The 17,684-nt window shown below is 35.2% G+C and overlaps 1 protein-coding gene across 1 annotated transcript in view; it reads right to left on the bottom strand.

The window, feature by feature from the left end:
- PMS1 (PMS1 homolog 1, mismatch repair system component) overlaps positions 1–17,684 on the bottom strand; it is a 40,561-nt gene that overhangs the window by 12,240 nt on the left and 10,637 nt on the right. The window contains 3 exon segments of the mRNA XM_087882108.1: positions 11,472–11,635; positions 13,136–13,238; positions 15,430–15,612. Of these exon segments, the coding sequence (XP_087738234.1) occupies positions 11,472–11,635; positions 13,136–13,238; positions 15,430–15,612 (450 nt within the window).

Genomic DNA, 17,684 nt, shown 5'->3' with positions numbered 1-17,684 from the left:
ATTGCATACACACTGCTTTCAATTTTACTTCACTTCATGCATTTATTGTAATCATTATATGGAAATAAAGAAAAAGAAAGTGGTATTTGGCAGTTTTTGTACAAATCTGAATGAAATTTACATAGGACAGTTAATAAAGTTAAATTATTGTTGCATATTTTATTGGCAACTCATGAATTCATTTGTAACAATTCTTTAGCGGTAAATAATTAACATATACAAAAGAAACATTTACATTTCTTTTATGCTCAGAAATTCCCAATTCTAACACCTTTGTAATAGTACAGCAGTAATAGTAAATACATACAAATCTAATAAATCTACTTTCCAATCTATAGGAACTATTTAAATTGTCTATGACTGAAGTTAAACTAGCACTTAGATCATTATCAAGAATGAAAGCTACAGGAAATCATGGAAAATTGACAGAAATATGGCAAGCAATGTAAAACTTTCAATAAAAGAGCTAACCAAGCTATGCTAACAAATCTGGAGAATGACACAGTCTCCAAGAGAGTGGAAGAGGTAAATCAATATTCCAATACAGAAAAAAAGAGACTTAGATAGGAGGCAGAGTTAGCAAGCTAATATACAATAATCTTAATTTCATATAAAAAAGGCTTTGGATCATCCAAATAGAGACTTACATGGAAAAGGAGATGGCATGTGTTCAAACTGACTTAAAAAAGGGCAAGGAAGAAAAGACACTATAGTCAATGCATGCTGTACAACTGAGAAAGTCAAAGAATACAAAAATACGTTAATGTGTGCTTCATATCGAAAAGCCTTTGTTTATGTTGGTATCGAAAAGCCTTTTATTATGTTTATCATGTCATACTATGGAATGTCCTTAGAAAAATAAGAAAGCCAGAGCATCTCAATATTGTCATTTGAAACCTATACATAAATCAGAAAGCCACAATAGAGCAGAACATAGGAAAACAGACTGGATTCAGGTCAGAAAGGAGTAAGAATAGGCCATAAACTCTCCTCTTATTCAATCGATATGCAGAATATATATTGAGGGAATTTGGATTAAAAGAAGATGAATATGGTTTTCAATTGGAGGAAAAATAACCGTATCAAATATCAATAACCAATGCTATGCTGATGACACTATTCTAATAGTTGAAAATGCAAATGATTTGCAAGCTTTAGTAATGAAAGTCAAGGAATACAGTGAAAAAAATGGATTAACATTAAATATAAAGAAGACAACAGGCCCAGAAACCAGGCTTAGAATTGACAGAAGTTGTAACGTCTGGGTTCTCCCTTTTAGGATTAAATATTAACAGAAAGGAATCAGCACTTAAGGATTACTCTGCAGATTAACACTTGATAGAGTAGCCATGAAGGCCTTGGAAAAGACATTCAGATGCTGAGATCAGGATCATGAAAGCAATGGTTTCCCCACAACATTATGGAAGTGCAAATTGGACTCTGAAGAAGAGGCTAGAATACTATGGATAATCAAAGCTCTCAAGTTTCAAATAAATCAATTCAGAATTCTCATTCAAGCCTCAAATTAGCACATTTTGGACACATTATGCGAAGACCATTTTTTTGAAGAAACTGACAGTGATGGAAGTGGTAGGAAACAGAATCAGAAGAGGATAATCACCAGCAAGGTAGATGGATTCTGTTACAGCATCAATGGATGCAACTATGGGAGATGTGAAGAATCAGACTAGAGAAAATCTATGTAATTGTTAAGAGCTGACATCAACTTTACAGCAATGAATGAATGGATGAGTTTTAGAATCATTGGATTTTCCTTCTATACCAGAGAACGCCTACTAAATCCATCTGAGTTGCAGTAAGGTTCTTGCATATGCAAAATCTCCTATATATAATGTGATTAATGAATCTTTAATTAATTATTAGGGATACACAATCTACACACTTTAAAATTGAGATGTAATATAATTATGCCAGAAAGAAAATAATAAAGTCCTGCAATCTTGTTACAACGGAAGTAATTGTTTGGGATAAAAATAATCATGGATTATGCTATGGAATTAAAAAACTTAATAATTAAACATTTCATTAAATTAGTTTAGTTTAATCATCTAGACTGCATGTAAATTAAGATGCATGTGATACAACTCACAGTGAGGAACAGAAAGCAGGCCAACTCTGGAGCATGGCAACTTGCTAAATACAAAGCTCATAGAACAAATGCAGTTAATGTCCTAGGCATTTATGTTTACTTTTTAATCCTAGACTGGTACCATTTCTAATTAAGATTCATAGTATTACTGAATTTTTAAACTTTTGATAAAGTACTGAAGTACATTTATGATTTTTCATTCTATCTCACAACAGGTTTCCTGAACTGTTTGATTTATAGCCTTGATTATACTCTGAAGATTATGCTATAAATACATTGTCACACACCCCCGTATTTTCTAGGTCATATAAATCTGGGGATCATGATGAGCCAAGAATGAATCTGACTCTAGGCAGTATGATGACACTGCAAAAGTACGCTATCAAAATATACTATTACATAGAGACCATCTTAGCTTTAGTGAACGCTAGCCAAATATATCTTGCCTTCTCTCTGTTTCATTGAAGATTATAAGAACTGACAGTTTACAAAGTGGGCCAGAACAGCCATTGGTATTAAACACTGGTGGCATCTTCCCCAGGTAAAACCCATCCTCTGGCTCTTATTTAAATGTCCCCTGTCCATCACCACTTAGATGTAACAACTCACCCCAATCCTCCAGATATTTCATTACCCCTTAACCCTGGCCTCCTGCTTCCTTTACCTGGGGCGAGGTGTGTGTGTGTGTCCTCCATCCCAAACACACAACCCAGATACCCAGAGTCAACCTGGGGGTACGGGGTAGTAGCACGACATGCAATGCTTCAGCACAAATGGGGCCCCAACCATATTATGTTAAATAAAATTAAAATGAAATCTAATTAAGTTTATGACTTAGGTCATCCGCTTTTATTACTGGAATATAGAGCCTGGCTCATCAAATGTTCAGTGTATTCCTTGACCCTCTAAAACTTAAGCACTTCACAAAAGAAGCTATTTTCTGCATTCATTTTGTTTCATAGGAAGCCCATTGAATACTTCAACAGGCAATCAAATAGATATTAACAACATCTGTGTACCATGCTAAAATATAAATCCTAATTTAGTTCATCATAATTGACAGCTGGTTTATGAAACTGATGTGTTGGGGAAGTCTACTAATCATAGTTCCTAGTTTGGATGAAACAGAATGGATGCCTAAGCATAGCTTCCTGGTTTTCCTCACTGTTGACACAAAAATGGGTCATATTTGAATGGGTATATTCATATTGTACAATTCTGATTTCCTGAACAAGTTCTTAATTTTTTTTTTTTTTGGCTTGGCGCTAAATAGAACATAGCCGTTAAGGTTTTAATCCTAACTCAACTCAACTTGCAATGTACTCCAGAGTAAAAATATCTTACATTTTTTTTAATGTAAGAAAGCCACTTCTAGTCCAGAGAGATTGCTTAAGAGGCCAGATCTAGTCCACAGATTGCCAGATGGACATAACTGTTTTAAAAGTACTAATTTTAGAAACTTGTGTTAAAAATTTGCAAGCAGATGAGACCATGTGTATCACTGAAAGCTAATGCCTGATGAAAAATAATACTATCATCAGGAGTTGTTTGGATCCATAGAAGCACTGCAAAGTATTTGTAAATTCCATAGATGAATTCAGTGTCCTCAATTAACAATTAAAATAACATTGGTTATTTCTTAGCATACCTTGTGTTACAAATTTCAAATCACAGCACAGGGTGCTATTAACTGGGACAATAATAAATCCTTAGGTCTGCTCTGCAGGATTTGAAAATTAATTTTTCTACTGAATTTTCCCACTGTCAGTGCTAAGAACAGATTCTGCCAGGACTGGCAGACTCAGATTTCTCCTTGCTCATCTGAACCCTTCTTTTGAAAGGGGAGGTATTCTGGAGAAGCAGATGACAGAAAAGATTTGGACAGATGAGACAGAGGCTAGTGAAAGAGACCATTAGAGATCCAAAACCAAAAGGAGTGCAGACTGCTGAGCCATTGCATGAATAATTCTAGCAAAGATAAGCAAAAAACAATCACATCCTTCTAAAAATTAAGACTCCCCTTTTCCATAGCAGAAGAAGCAGAGTAAACAACATTGACATGAAAAAAGTGTAAAACCCAGAAAATACAAACTGCAGGTTTGTTCTGTAAAAAGTTATTTGTTTGTTCTCATTTCATCTAGTCTTTCATAGCTTCCATATATTGAATAAGGACCTCCACCAGTGGTGAAATGTAAAATTTGTTACTACCAGTTCTGTGGGTGTGGCTTGGTGGTGGGAGGGTAATGTGAGTGGGTGGACGTGGCCAACCTTTTTTTTTTTAACTTTTAAAAGCATTTTTTCGGCCGAAGAGGTTGTAGAAAAAATGCTTTTAAAAATAAATTTAAAAAGCCTCTGATGATTGCGCTGCTCAGCTGGGTATGGGGGGGGCGCACAGGGATTTTTGCTAACGGTTCTCCGAACCACCCGCCACCATCACTATCGGATCGGGGGATCTGGTCCGAAGCGGGAGCATTTCACCCCTGACCTCCACTATATTATAGCTGGGTGAAGTGACAGGATATAAGTAGATATTAACATAAAAGATGATGCTTCATCCAAAATCAAAGGATGGACATTTCTAGCAGTTACATATAGATGTTAAAATAATATGGATAGTCAACCCTTGAGATACTTTACACAGGAACAACCATGAGTATTTCTCTCCTGTAACTATGGACTGGAAACTCTCTATCAAAAACATCATAAAGAGCACACTTACTTCTTGTACAGTCTAGAAGGCTATCACGGCTGATGATATTTAACACTATTTGGAAATCTATTAGGTCTGAACCTAATTGGGAGGAATTAAGATATTCTGCTTCATCTACCCCACTGCATTCTACAAAGCTTCTTCCAAAAAGGGCATCCTGGAGACAGGACCAGTGGTGGGTTGCCCCCGGTTCGCACCAGTTCTATAGTAAAACTGGCGGGAGGCTCCACCCACCGACTCTGACATCATCAGTACGCTTCTGCGCATGCGCAGAAGAGCACACGGCCCCGTTGTGAACTGGCAGTAAAGATAAGGAGAACCCACCCCTGGACAGGACATGGTTGGATTCAAAAATAACTTCAGGAGTAGATACATTATTGCTTCCATCAAGGTAGATGGTAGCACTTCTTATAAAGAAGCACTTTTCATATACTGTATTCAACTGGAAATTTCCTCCTAGTTACCAGAAGAAGCCAAGCAGAACATGGATCCACCCCCCTCACCCCAAAAAGTAGAACTAATATTATAAAAAAAACCTACTCATTTTCTTGGATTCCACAAATTGAAAACATTTTCAGATAACCTTGCAATATTTTTCCCCAAACCACTCACTATATTTTATCCAAGTGACATCTACTTTTGAGCTAAAAACAAGTGATTTATTCATATGGAATCTCACGAATGTTACAGCAGAGTGCAGAAGAATTATTCCACTTAACTCTTCCTGAAAACATTCTGGGTAATCTTGAACAGAATGGTGCTGCTGAATGAGAATTTGTAGATGCAATATAAACAGAGTAGAATAACCACTTTGTAACTCTTATTACCATAGTATGTATGTATGTATGTATGTATGTATGTATGTAAACTGTATGCACATCTCCCGTATAAGGTGACTTTGGGCAGCGTTATATAACATAGAGATGTTAGTATGTCATGTCCCTCTGACCATATACAGTCTTTGTCTTCTGCTCTAAGAAATTCTGTCACTTTACTTCTTGGAGTTTCCTGGCAAAGTATTAAGAAATACGTTGGCCTGCATGCTGTCCCTTTCCAGATCTCCAATCTAGCATTTTGTCTGAGGGCCGGAAGGTGACAGAGTATACCACTCATCATTTTCAAAGCGTCTGCCTCTAGGCATCATCTCTCTCTCTTTGCACCCATCTACCAGTTAAGACTAAAACAAAAAAAAAGGCAGGTATTACAATCTGTTGTGTCCTATGGAAGATGTCTCCAAGACAATTTGTACATGATACAAATAGAATTCAAATTCAAATGGCAATTCTTGATCAGTGCCAATTCTTAATCAGAGCCAACAAGGAAATATTAAAAAATGAGTTTTTTCTATGCAAAAAAGAAAAATTGACTGATATCCCAGTTTAACGCTCAGCAACTAATATTTGTATAACCAAACACAGGAATAGACAAATACAAAAATGAAAAAAGCCCACAAATTTCTTTCTCATGATATTTGACAAAGACATTTGCTCTTTCCCACAGGATTTTAAAATAATTTATATACCTCACAAGATCTGAAGAAACACATTTTCACATTTTACATTGAACCTACTACTATATGTGCAAGCAGCTAATATAATTTTCTGCTGTAAATGCTATGCTGCCGTTTGAAAAATGTGATGGATGAGAAACAAGATGAGTGAAGGAACTAGTAATAGGATACAAAAATGTCACCTTTAGGTCAACACTTCACATTCAACCTGTTGGGGGGTGGTGTTGTTACATTAAATATTTAACAGCTGAGAGACAGTAAGATGAGTTGGTCTCAGTCATTTCCTAGTAGACAGGTGTCCATCTTCTCCACATACATTTATTAATCAATAAGATTTTCCTGCTAGTAAACAAGCTTCCTTTTTCCTTTTTCACATAGATATGCACTCTCATTTTTTTCATGCAAAACATTTCCATTAACGCTATTTTAGTAGGACCCTGTGGAAAGCGACTAAAATCCTGGTATTTCCGTCTTGTGTTAAAATATCTACATGACATCAGAAATCCAGTTGTTATAGTTAGCCACAAGCTGCCATCTCAATTTGTTATATCATTTCAAAAGGAAAACTCAGTTGCACCAATAACCTTCCACAGGCTCCCATTTTGGAATGGACTGAATTAAACCAACATTAATCCTAATTTGCTTCACACTTACAAAATATAAGCAGCAATTCTTGTGTGTACCCAATCAACCTTGTTATCGTTACTAGTAATTTTACTAATTTAAAATATTTAAAGTGGCAAAGAATTTGAAACTGTTTTCTCCAAAACACAAATGGGAATTCAGATTCCTAGAAGTCACCTCCTTCATAAAGCAAAAAGCAGCTAAAATTTCCAGGTAGTGAAAATACAGTAGGATTTTTTTTTAACATTCATTAACAGGCAAGAAATAAACATCTAATATTCCCAATCCTTTCTGCTTCCAATTACAGAAACCTAAAAAAAAAATCCATAATAAAAATGATATGAAATGACCTCCCTGTGATCATTATATTATTCAGTTTGCTTTCAAGGAACATGATGATGAAAGAGGAAAAATACCTCTTTCTAACACAACCACACTGGCAGGAGTATCAACATTATCAGTATTCAAAGAATGTCTTGGCAGGATAAACCTTCACAAAAAGATGACACACAACCTAATCTAGGGTGTCAAAATAGCAGTAGTTCAAGGGGTTGTCTGTTCAGCAAACCATTATTTAACACAAAACAAAACATTCTTTAGAAAAAAATATAATTATCCCAGGTTTTCAGGTTCAATAATATGAAAATATCAGGAAGATTACTAAGAAAACAAGCCAAGGGGCATTCTGTTAGTTTGTCAATCTATGGCAGGGGTGTCAAACTCGCGGCATCACAGCGGCATCATGTGACATATCGGGACTTTTTTCCTTCACTAAACTGGGCGTGGGTGTGGCCAACATGTGACGCATCTGGCCTGCGGGCCGCAAATTTAACAGCCCTGATCTATGGGGAAAAGGAGGGAGGGTATAAAAGCACACACAGTGCTTTAAAAAGTTTTCAGAAATGAAATGAATAGGAATAGGGGTGAAGATATGGAATAATATCAATCTAGTGACTGTTTGTGTTCCTTGCATTCTTAACCATTCTTAATGCACTAGAGCTAAGGAAACATTCCTACCAATTGTGATTACACCACAGTTATGCATTATTTCAATACATCCTAGAGAAGGAGGCTGGTCACAGGAGATCATATATGATTTTTTGAATCAACCAATGACAACAATATGTTTCTCTCACTTCAAATTACAGGGAAAAGTAACATTTATGAATATACTGGTTTTATTCTCAGTACAATGTTCCTAATATGTTTGCAGAAAATACATATTTATTGTAAAGTCCACATATATTTCCAGAAACAACAGTGCCATAAACGCATCAGCCAAATTTCTATAGAATATTACATACCTGAAGATTCCAAAAGAGGATAAATATATGTTAATATAAGTTAATTTATCACATCATGTACCATGTGATGACAGCATTATATGTAAGAGGAAAGTTCAGAGCCATTTTTAGAACAGTAAAGCAAGATACAAGGCAACAATGACGTGTGGCATGCTCTATTCACTATTTACTTAGGAGATCTAGATGACTACCTAACTCCCTAATTTTGACTGATTATATTTAATAGCTATATTTTTTTATTTGTAATTTTATTAAAAATTAAAATGATAAAAAACCAATACAAACTAAACATAAAAGTTTTCTTTTATTTTTTATTTTCTTTCCAAAATTTTATTTCAAAGCCATCTGGATCTTTACTCTATTTGTAACCTTCCAAAATCAAAGTTCTAATGATTCTTTGGCTGTTTTTCCTAATGCCTTTTTAAAAAATCTTTATACTTATATTTAAAATTTCTTTCATTAAGGATGAAGGGAACTTACTGCGTCTGTCAATCCAAATGTTCCTAATAGCTGAAAAGCAGCTTGTCCGGAGAAGAATTACGAAGAGTCATCTACTCGCTGGCTCTATATTCCACTACAGTTGGCTCTGCTTTTAGCTGGTCAGCTATGTCCAATTCAACATTACACTCCTATCCATTCCATTCCCTAGCTCAACTATTTTTCCATTTTGTTATTGTCAGTTGGCAATCCATGTGTACTGCATATGTATAATTATATAAGGTATAATGTCCAATGAGTTGCCCCAGCACAATTCCATAATTTTCCCTAAATACTTTTGTACTTCTGCGATAGTGACTTGTTACCCATCCCTATATTACACCAGTGCCACAGTTTTGTTCATATTAATGAACAAACATGTCTCTCCGTTTCTGATATAAAGGCATATATGTGGCTGCATATATGCCTGTATATCAGAAACTGAGAGACATGTTCAAATATATAAAACTTTGAATCGCTTTTCTGCCACATGATGAAAGAGTTTACAATAACATTCAAAGGGTAAATTTAATTCAACGTGTCAAACATTCAAAGGCTTGATGTAGGAGATGAGCTTGAGAGACAAGTCGAACGCATCATCAGTCATGAGTGCCCACAAGAGATCTAAGTTCAGCCCACCTTGAATTCCTCATCTACTGCCAAATTGCTTTGACTGTTAGTTCAGATTCTTATAGAGATCCTAAATTTGCAACAAATCTTTATATCCATTTGAACTGCCTGGATTTCCTAATTTCCCTGGCACTTGACACTTACTGTATAATACAATTTCAGATTCAGAAATATAACCGTAATATCTTGTCTAACATTTTTCTCTTTCATTTCCAACCAGCTATTTCACTTCTTTCTACATAAAGAAGATGGATTCAGGATTAGAATGTACACAGACTAACAGATTGCCATGAGTCCTATATTGCAACTAGACTTTTTTTCATTATACCAATATAAACTCCTAAGCTACCAATTTCAAAAACATTTCAAGATTGTCCATGATCTCTAACCTTCATACTACTCTAATTATTCATTTAGATGTCTAATTTCAGTCTTTTATATTATCTTATATCTTATCTTCTATGCTATAAATGTATAGATGCACTCAAGTAAAAGTGTCACTTATTAAAGAAGAAAAAATGAAAAGTTAAGACAATGTTCTTCAAACTCTGGGAGAAAAAAAGCATATACAAAGAATACATAAACCTGAGCACTAGAACAAAAGGAAAATAAAATGTAAAGAGCAGTCTAAATGTGCTCTTACTTAACCAAAACCTATATCTTTTATTCAGATCAGTTTATTGTATCTGTACAAAATGATGGTTGTAAAAATCATGGAATGCAAAGGTTCTCCCTCTGTAATAATTAAATGAATTTGTTAATTAAAGGTCTATTCTGGCTATTTATTTTGTTTTGTTCCAATTAGTGCCATAGCTAATGAGCGACCTCTTGTGTTAAAGTTTTAAAACTATGCTTTCAATAACCATATTAACAATAAAAAAAGGCAACAGGCTGAAATCAACAACTTTGCAACTTGTTAGTACTGAATCTAAATTACGTAAACTAATTTGACCTTTTGCTCAGATCTGATTATTCATTACCTGTGAAAATATCTCCAATTTCATGACACTACAGTTCTCAATAGTAAATGTTTGCTGCTATTCCAAATCTATCTTCTCACTATTCTTGGGTTGCTCCTACAGCATTGGCAAGAAACATTTTATTTCCTCCTTAACTGAAGCCATTTTTTTTAAAAAAAAGGATGTATTGGTGAAAATAGCTACAAATATAAGATTATGTTGTCTGGACCCATTCCAAGAAATTCAGGGGGGAAAAAAAGAAGGAAAACAAGATGATCAAACATTGCCTAGTAGCATATATTACGCATTTCCTAAATTTGTGGCCAACAACACATATATAATCTGTGTTTAACCTTTGATTTTCAAGAACTATAAGTTTCTATACCCAGTTTACCCTAAAGGCTATGAATGCATCTTCTATTTTGACCCTAACTTGAGCAAAAAATGAAAATTATATCCCCAACAATGTATAGAAATATTTGTCATTTTTTTCATTGTGTTCAGGGGTGTAATTTTTTTCTGCATTATCATCTCAATGCCATGGAGCTCCGCAAAACCAACTTGGACCATGAACAAATCAGCTGAAGGTAAAATAAGCAATTTGATGGGGGACGGGGAGGTAACTTTCCATTGCAGCAAATATTTCTAAACAATTGTGAATTGGATTCATTTAGCCCTAAGATTGCTTTAGCCTTCCATCCTTTCTAAGGTAGGTGAAATGAGGACCCAGTTTGTGGGGGCAATAAGCTGACTTTGTATAAAACATACAAAAGAATGAAGGCTATTGCTTAACGCATTGTAAGCCGCCCTGAGGCTCCGGAGAAGGGCGGCATATAAATCAAATTAAAAAAAAAAAAAAAAAAAAAAAGCTCTCAGTAAATGTACATGATCAATGTTCTTTCAAGGATCATATTTCTTTTCCATTAAAGAACATTACCTAAAATTTTCAAAAACTAAACATACACAAACATATATAAAAATAAGCATTTTTGCAAGAGTAAGGAACATAAAATATTTTAATTTCATCTGCCCAATAGATGTCACTCTTGTCTTTGAGATAACCATGCAGAGATTATGGCAGGGCTCCTTATTGAAAAGTAAAACCAGATTTTGATTATCAGAAGCAGCAATTTTATAAATTTATTACCTTGTTATGCGTAAACATTATCCTGAGTTCTGGTTTTATAATGCCATAGGCCATCAACATCTTCTGAGTTTTTTTAATTTCTTCCTTACATTTCTTATCTGTAGAATAAAACTGTTTTCTTACAGGCAGATTCTTGAACAGCTTTTGAACTGTTACAGTTGTCCCTACCAAGAAGAGCAACGGAGAAGAAAAGCAAAGAAAATTAACTTATAGAGACGCTCTTTTGCTTCTATTAATATATCCTTTCATTCTTTTAAACTGTTGTTAAGTGCCTTTAATGACAGCATCCCACAGACTTTGACCTTGGCTGCTTCAATCAGTTCTGATGATAATTTGTCCTTTTAGCTCTTTAAATTGAGACATATTGACGTAGTTGTTGTCAAGGTATACCAAAATGAGCCATGCTAGTGAAGTGATTAGAATACAGTATTGCACAGGCTAACTCTGCTCACTATCAGGAGTTCGAACCTGACTGGCTCAAGCCTTCCATCCATCCGAGGTCAGTAAATTGAGGACCCAGATTGTTGGGGGCAATATGCTGACTCTGTAAACCACTTAGAAAGTGCTGTAAAATACTATGAAGTCTAAATGCTATTGCTATTGCTAAAAGCTGTATTATATCAGCAAAAAGTAATATGTAAGTAAGCAGAGATTCTCAAATTTTGCAATCCATGAGTCACTAAAATTTCAAAGAAGACTGACCCTTTTCATCCCTTTGATGCCGTAAATTCTGAGATTTTTTTTATTTATATGCCGAGTCTCTGGAGACTCAGGGCGGCTTACAAGGCGTTAAGCAATAGCCTTCATACTTTTGTATATTCTATACAGCCAGCTTATTGCCCCCACAAACTGGGTCCTCATTTTACCTACCTTAGAAAGGATGGAAGGCTGAGTCAACCTTGAGCCTGGTGAGAATTGAACTCGTAGTAATTGCAGGCAGCTGGAAGCTAAATACTACCTTTTCCCTAACTAAGGTTAAATTTAAGCCCTTCAAGAAATGCAGTGGTTCTGAAATGTAAAACTTCTGGATAGGGGAAAACAATCTAACATCTTCTATTTTGAGCTGTGTGGTATTTCTTGGTAATAAAAAGTTAGAAAATTTGGTCCTACTTGTTTATTCAGAGAACTGAAAATATAAGAAGAAATAGTTGGATATTGTTCTTAAATGTGGATCATGAAAGCATGAATACTGAACAATTAGACTAAATCAATCTTGAGATCTCTTCCAACTCTACAATTTTGATTCCTACTTAAAATAATCATTTTCGTTGCATAGTTGATCAGGTTTATCTGAGAGTATATGTGACTGAAACAATCAGAACTTGGGCACACCTGGCCTTTTGCTATAGTTTTCCTTGTGCTGAATTTTTCATTGCAGAATCCCTCATGTCTAGAACCAATTTTATATTTTATGAAGTTATACATATTGAATGTATATGAGTACACTTCATGAGTAAAATCCCAATTCGGTGTACGTTTTATTTTTCATGTCTGACTCATCTAGTCTTGTTATTTTGAAAATCACAATTTTAATTATCAGTTTAAATTTTAAAATATTATCCAACTGTTGCTCTGTTATCTGAAGAAGAAAAATCACAGGTACTCATGGCCTTGAATGAATGATCTAAAGATAGAGAGTTGTATAAAGGGTCTAAAAGCCATACCTGTTCCAAGATGAGATGGCTTCTGAGAAATTATATGACCGCTTGTATCAAAATTGTACTGGGTGCTAAAATCATCAGCAGCTGTCCTTGTTGTAATAGAAACCTAACAATAAAGAATTTAATGTCAAGTAAACAATTAGGAAAAGATATATGTACCTATGTAATTCACACAAACCATGATGAAGATAATTAATTATTATTTATTAAACTTGTACAAATCTCAATAATTCTTTGCGACAATATAATGATAATCAATAATGATAGTTCCTAGAAACGTAAAAATCATTCAGAGAAGGCATTCTTGACAGATACATCTGCACATGTAAACAACCTGGAAAGGGCTTTGACACAGCATCACTTGATCTTTAGGAGAAAATAATACTTTGATGTTGCAAGGTATTACCACAAGTCAAATAATCCTCAAATCCCACAGAAGATCTAATTGTTTTATGAGTCTTCTAGGAGCAGAAGCAATATGTTTCTAAATACCAACTTATAGAGTGTCAGTAATGATTATTTATCTTATATTATTTATCTTATAAGAAATACAGTTTTCTGCCTCTGAATCAAGATCTTTTAATATTCCTCTTGGATCTGTACTGTGCTTCCGTTTATATACAAATGTGTTGCTAGATGGTTATGCAGATTATAAATGTAAAAAACATTTTTATGTTGTCATACTTAAATGTACAATTCCATTTTTGTGCACTGTATTGTGTTTTGTTCATCTCAAATTTCAGGATGCCTTTGAAAATGAAGGGAATTGTAACATTGAAAACTACTCTGAAAACCTGACATACGAAAGAGCATTCACAGCCTGTCCAAATACACCTAAAGTCAACAAGCAAAAAAAAAAAAGTGTGTATTTTCCAAAGAAAATATCTATCTTGGCTTGGTTGGATGCTTGAGTACACGGCTCAGCCAGAGCCTCCATATTTATTTAAAGAAGCCAACTTTCTATGTTGTGCTTAGCTTGCTAAGCATTTGGTGTTTACTAGACTCTGCTGATGCCAATCCATCCTATCTTTGTGGATTTGTGGAATTTTAAGAGTGGAGGGAGTAATAAAAATTTTTATGTTGATCTCATTTGGTTTGTTAAAACATTGGCACAAATGCACTTTGCCTATGATCATGTGCCCTGTTGATTCAGTTCATGATGCAGTTGCTATTTATCCATATTATTATTCTGGCCTCTTTGTGTATTAATTTGTTTGGCTTGTTTGCTGTTGACTTTTGTCTCTTTTGTCCCACTGGCCCTTTAAATACTGTACTTTTTTTTTTGATTAAGCAAAGATTATTCCTTTCTGTTCTTTGATGAATTTTTTAAGATGGAAATACAAGTAGGGCATAATTGGCGTGAACAGAGCTGCTTTTTTCTTATTTCACTAAGGTTCAGCAAGACTCATGCAGCAGCTATATGCAAACTGCTTTTGTTTTGGCAAGCATTCATCAAAGTACCCGTACTCCCCCCGAAAAAATGTTGAGTTGTAGAAAAATGGATAAGAAAAAATAGAAGGAAGGAAAGAAGGAAGGAAGGACCAGTATATCCTGTGTATTGGGATTTTGTTCTTCCTTGAATTTCAGACAACGTATCCTGAAAATAACTGAAAAAATTATGGTAGATAAGCTGTGTGTTCTTTATAAAAAAATGACAAGTTTATTTCATATTTTCTCAATTAGCATCTTATCATTGCAGTCAGAATTCAGCAATGTCTTCTTCTTAGGTTTCTACTTAACCGTTGGGCAAAACCTGTATCCTCTTCATAAATTTACATTGCCCCCCAACACCCCACCCCCAAAGGTTAGGAACATGGCATCAATAATGGGAGTTAAAACAGCCAAGATAGAAATATAAGTGTCTGCTCAAAATTCCTCCTTTTCATACATGTGTTGACTTGAGGGCAGGACTGTGACCATTATCTTGTCATTTTTGAAACCCTCTACAGATACACTATGCAGACACTGTACTTAGAAAGAAGTGGGACTGTACCAGTGATGGGTTTCTACCGCCACTGAACTGGTACCGGCAGCGGGAGACTCCGCCCAACCGCCCGGACGTCATCATGGACACATGCGCAGAAGTGTCACGTGCTCGCATTCACAGTTCAGAACTGTAGTGAAGGTAAATGAAGCCCTGGACTGTACATGGAAACCCCAGCAGATACACTCTCCCAATAGGCTATCTGTATTTTGGATACCTTAAAATCAAATGGATTAATGTTTCATTTTTGTAGAATTACAGAATTTAGATGCCAAAACAGACACAAAAGCTGGTAACTATATTAACCTTTTACCTGTGATATGCTACAAATAGAGCCCAGAGCTTCGCCACGAAAACCATATGTGCTCAAGCTTTCAAGGTCCTCAGAAGAGCTTATTTTTGATGTGTAGTGCTTCATTGCCATCACAGGAACATCAACTGCCTTAATCCCATCACCATTATCTCGTACTTCAATCTTTTCAAAACCATAGTTCTCCTACATAAAGAAGACATTTATTAATTTCAAGCGACATAGAACATTTTATGGAGTTGTTTGATTCCAAGAACACCTTTATAGAAAGTGCAACTACCAATTAATAAGGGACAATTCAGTTTTCTGGAACTCTATCATCAATATTTATTGTCAAGTATTAAATACTTGAGGCCAACAATTGATGTCAATTTTTTACCCATTTATCACTTTGGTTGGATAGACAAGTTTTAGGATCGAAATATAATAGAACTCTAGTATCTCTGGGAGTAATTATATTGGTTAGAAAAATATGGAATGTAATAGCTCAGTAACAGCTCCATGGTGAGATAGGTGCAAATAAATTTAAGAAATAAAAATAAGTATCTAATAAAAACAGATTTGATTCTTTTTTTTCCATGCTCCATTGACTTCATGGAGAAAATGTGCTGGACAGATTCATGGAAACAACTTCAAGAGGAAGGAGTGCCATTCCAGCTTTAATTCAGAGTGTCAATGGCTTGAACCCGCACCATCTTACATAGAAAAGCCTTGCATGTACAATATGTGGGATCATGCTCTAATCTTTTTAAAATTGTGGACAGGATTCTTGAGGATGGAGTATTCAATAATTTGTTTGAAGTTATTGAAGGAAACAATACAGAATTACTGAATTGGCATAGTACATCTGCTTAATTCTAGATGCTGCTGTATTTCGATCCAAAGTGGGCAAAGTTCAGCATGGACAACCACATTGTGTTTGTCAAGAGTCATTATGAAGATGGTAATGGCAGATCCTTTCTTGCTGCACTATTGCCACCTCCTTCATTCAAAAAACTACTTTGAGGGCTGATGTAGTTATTATGTGAATGCAGGAAAAGATGTGTCTCCTTTAAGGAGTTGTTAAGTACAATGAAGATGCCCATGGGTGATCAAAAACACCTGTCTACTTCAGACACAAATATTGCACACATGTAGTTTATTCAAATACCCGACCATGGAATTCTTTAATTTGTATATATTATACTCACACCTAAACCACACTATGTTTATTGAAGTTAATTTGAATCCCAGATGCAATTTCTGGTTGACAAACAGACTACAATGCCAAAATCAATTAAATGCTTGTCCTGCACCCCTCATCCATGACTGCAAACAAAAATAGAAACTATCAGCTCACGGTATATCCTTAAAGATTGTTAAGGTTATAAAACTTTCAGAAATCCTCTTTAGTCTGAATTACCAGCTCCTAAATATTCTATATAAATTAAACCTTATTGTATATATTGTTCAAAATAAAAAACAAACAAGTAACACAGTAAACCTTCTGTTCGTTAGTCACCTAGAAGTTCAAAATCCATCTTTTCTTACTTTCATTTGCATTCTACCTCAGTGTTTATACCACAAATCAATCTTATGTGTAAATACAACACACAAGTAAGATGAGAAGATGGATATTTATAAATTAATTAATAAATACATGTGAGTTAGACAGCATCAGAAAAATGTGGGTTAGACAGCATCAGCACATGGATTCGTAACTGGTTGACCAACTGCACTCAACCTGAAGTCCGCAATGGAACTGCATCTACATGGAGGGAAGTATGCAGTGGAGTACCCCAAGGCTCTGTTTTAGGCTCAGTACTCTTCAACATCTTCATCAATGACTTGGATGAGGGGATAGATGGGGAACTCATCAAATTTGCAGATAACACCAAGCTGGCAGGAATAGCCAACACTCCTGAAGATAGGCTTAAGATACAGAAGGATCTTGACAGACTTGAACATTGGGCGCTATCTAACAAAATGAAATTCAATGGTGAAAAAAGTAAGGTTCTACATTTAGGCAAGAAAAACAAAATGCACAGGTACCGTATATGTGGTACCTTGCTCAATAGTAGTAACTGTGAGAGGGATCTTGGAGTCCTAGTGGACAACCATTTAAATATATGCCAGCTGTGTGCAGCAGCTGCCAAAAATGCCAACACAGTCCTAGGCTGCATAAACAGAGGGATAGAATCAAGATCACATGAAGTGTTAATACCACTTTATAATGCCTTGGCCACACTGGGAATGCTGCATTCAGTTTTGGTCACCAC

The sequence above is a fragment of the Pantherophis guttatus genome, chromosome 1 (genome assembly GCF_059756535.1).
Source record: "Pantherophis guttatus breed Tessera chromosome 1, ASM5975653v1, whole genome shotgun sequence".
Taxonomy (NCBI): domain Eukaryota; kingdom Metazoa; phylum Chordata; class Lepidosauria; order Squamata; family Colubridae; genus Pantherophis; species Pantherophis guttatus.
The sequence above is the reverse complement of the archived record's forward strand: the minus strand, read 5'-3'. Positions and strand labels throughout refer to the sequence as shown.